This window comes from Fukomys damarensis, unplaced genomic scaffold (genome assembly GCF_012274545.1).
Source record: "Fukomys damarensis isolate Sample0158 unplaced genomic scaffold, DMR_v1.0_HiC HiC_scaffold_17, whole genome shotgun sequence".
Classification (NCBI taxonomy): Eukaryota; Metazoa; Chordata; class Mammalia; order Rodentia; family Bathyergidae; genus Fukomys; species Fukomys damarensis.
This window is the reverse complement of record NW_022900929.1, coordinates 43,708,816-43,711,222: the sequence shown is the minus strand read 5'-3', so window position 1 is coordinate 43,711,222 and position 2,407 is coordinate 43,708,816. Positions and strand designations below refer to the sequence as shown.

General features: G+C 38.4%; 1 protein-coding gene across 1 annotated transcript; it reads left to right on the top strand.

Moving 5' to 3' along the window:
- Nucleotides 1–434: 434 nt before the first annotated feature.
- LOC104850450 (olfactory receptor 11G2) lies at nt 435–1,409 on the top strand. The gene has a single exon (XM_010607431.1). It carries the CDS (start codon nt 435–437, stop codon nt 1,407–1,409), a length of 975 nt encoding a protein of 324 aa, XP_010605733.1.
- The last annotated feature ends 998 nt before the right edge of the window (nt 1,410–2,407 follow it).

Sequence of the window (2,407 nt, the reverse complement as noted above, 5' to 3'; positions counted from 1 at the left end):
CTTCATAGATCTACACACTTCCTCCCAAACATTTCAAATCGTGTCTAGATTGCTTGCAGTGCCTAACAATGTATAAATGCTATGTAAATAGTTGTTAAACTGTACCTTTTAGGGAACAATGAAAATTGATTCAGAGGCCTGTTTAATTTAGTACAAACACATATTTTGTAATATATTCTGCATTTTGTTGAAACCTTAAATCCAAAAGCAATTCATACAGAAGAAAGACTATACAGCAGCAGTACTTCCACTTAGATATCAAATGTGATAAACCAAGATCCGGGTCCTCAGGGAACAAATAAATGAAAGCTCTCTACAAGAACAAGAAATTGTGAGGGGTTGGTATAAAGCAATAAAGAAAGATATTCAATGTTTCAAAACCAATATTGTACATCAAATTAATAATGCATGTCATCTTCATCTCTTCCAGGCCAATGAATGTGTCCAAGAAAGAAAACACAAACTCTGTCACCCACTTCATCCTCCTAGGCTTCCCTGCAAGTCCAAAAAGGCAGCTCCTCTATTTTGGGCTCTTCTCAGTAACCTACACTCTGACTCTCATGGGGAACACAGCCATCGCCTGTGCTGTGCTGGGAGACAGGCGCCTTCATTCCCCCATGTACATCTTCCTGGGGAATTTCTCACTCCTGGAAATATGCTATGTCACCACAACTGTCCCTAACTTGCTGGCTAATTTCATCTCCACAACAAAATCTATCTCTTTTGTGAGCTGTTTTGCACAATTCTACTTCTTCTTCTCCTTTGGGTGTGACGAAGGCATCTTACTTAGCATCCTTGCCTTCGACAGGTACCTTGCCATCTGCCGCCCTCTGCATTATCCACGCATCATGAACAGACAGCTCTGCACTGGCCTTGTAGTTTTCGGATGGTCCTGTGGGTTGATCATTTTCATAACTCCTGTTGTTTTCATTTCAAAGTTACCCTACTGTGGCCCAAATATCATTAACCATTTTGTATGTGATCCTATCCCAATAATGATGCTGTCCTGTTCTGAGGACACCACCACCCAGTTCATTTACTCTACTTTCAATGCTACTGCCATGATTGGTACTTTTATATTTGTCCTTTGTTCCTATGCACTGGTGATTCTGGCTGTTCTCCGGATGCCCTCTGAAGCCAGCAAAAGCAAGGCTTTCTCCACTTGTGCTTCTCATCTAGCTGTGGTGTTTCTGTTCTTTGGCTCTATTATGGTGATGTATGTTAGCCCTAGATCAACACACCCAGTGGAAGTGCAAAAAAATGTGGCTTTACTGTATTCTGTGGTAACACCCCTCCTCAATCCTCTCATTTATAGCCTGAGGAACAAAGAGATGAAGGCTGCCCTACGGAAAGTCTTTGGCTATGAAAACCTGCTCACAAAACATAAATCAGAAATTGTGGGAAGCTAAATTACATTGCAACCTACTTGAATAAAACAAAACTAGAAAATTTTGTGGTTAACAATTTCTCTTAGAGAACTGTTATGATGAAAGTCTTAGAATCTTTAATGTCACTACACGATGGACTAGTCCTTCTAAATGACATAATTGTCCTTCAGTACACGCGTGTATAACTCAGTATCTAAAAAGCAACATAAATATTCTTTGTACCTGAGTATTGAAAGATCATATACACTACTTGTATGATAGGTCATTTCTTTCTTCAAGTTTTAAACTACACATATTCTCCTCCCTTGGTAAGTCCTCAATAGAGCAGTGGTGATGAATCTAAGGCATTCTGCCACAATGGGCTGTTTGTACCTTTGAAAACTCAAGAGTATTCCTCATCACTAGACTAGAAGTAAAAATTCCACATGTGCAAAGTCTGAAAGTGCTGATGTGATGTGGGCATTCCATATCCAATGAAAGGTATTCTTTTTCTAAAAGGATTGTAAAGAAATGAACTAATGATCTAAGCTGGATTTTAAATGTAACACAGACAGTGCCCCAAATAGAAACAAGAAATTGAGTGGCTGCCTTAGCCAGAATAGAGTAAAGGTAGATACTAATTCTCAAGGGCCAGTTACTATGCAAGAATTTATTCTCTTTTCTACCAATCAGTGACAAGTGATTGCTTTTGGGGTCATATTTTATTTCTGTATTTGTAAAAAATATTTAAAAAAATTTTAACCATATGTTAAGATGTTTTGTTCTTTGAAGTATATAATCACAATATTTTTATTTAATGAAATTTGTACCTTAACACCTGATAACCAAGACTTATAGCCAATTCTGTAAAAATTGATGAAACACAACAAGAAAATAAGACGCAATGCACAGAGCTGTAATTACAGCCTTCTGGAAGTCACCAATTCCACAAAGGTAGGTGCAACTCCAACTGGTTTGTCTGTAAGAAAGAAGCAAGCATTTGGGTGGTCTGGACAATGAGAGGCAGGGTTTCTGAGAGC

Excerpts from the sequence above, each read along its gene's own strand:
- LOC104850450 (XM_010607431.1), top strand. The coding sequence starts at position 435 with ATGAATGTGTCCAAGAAAGAAAACACAAACTCTGTCACCCACTTCATC.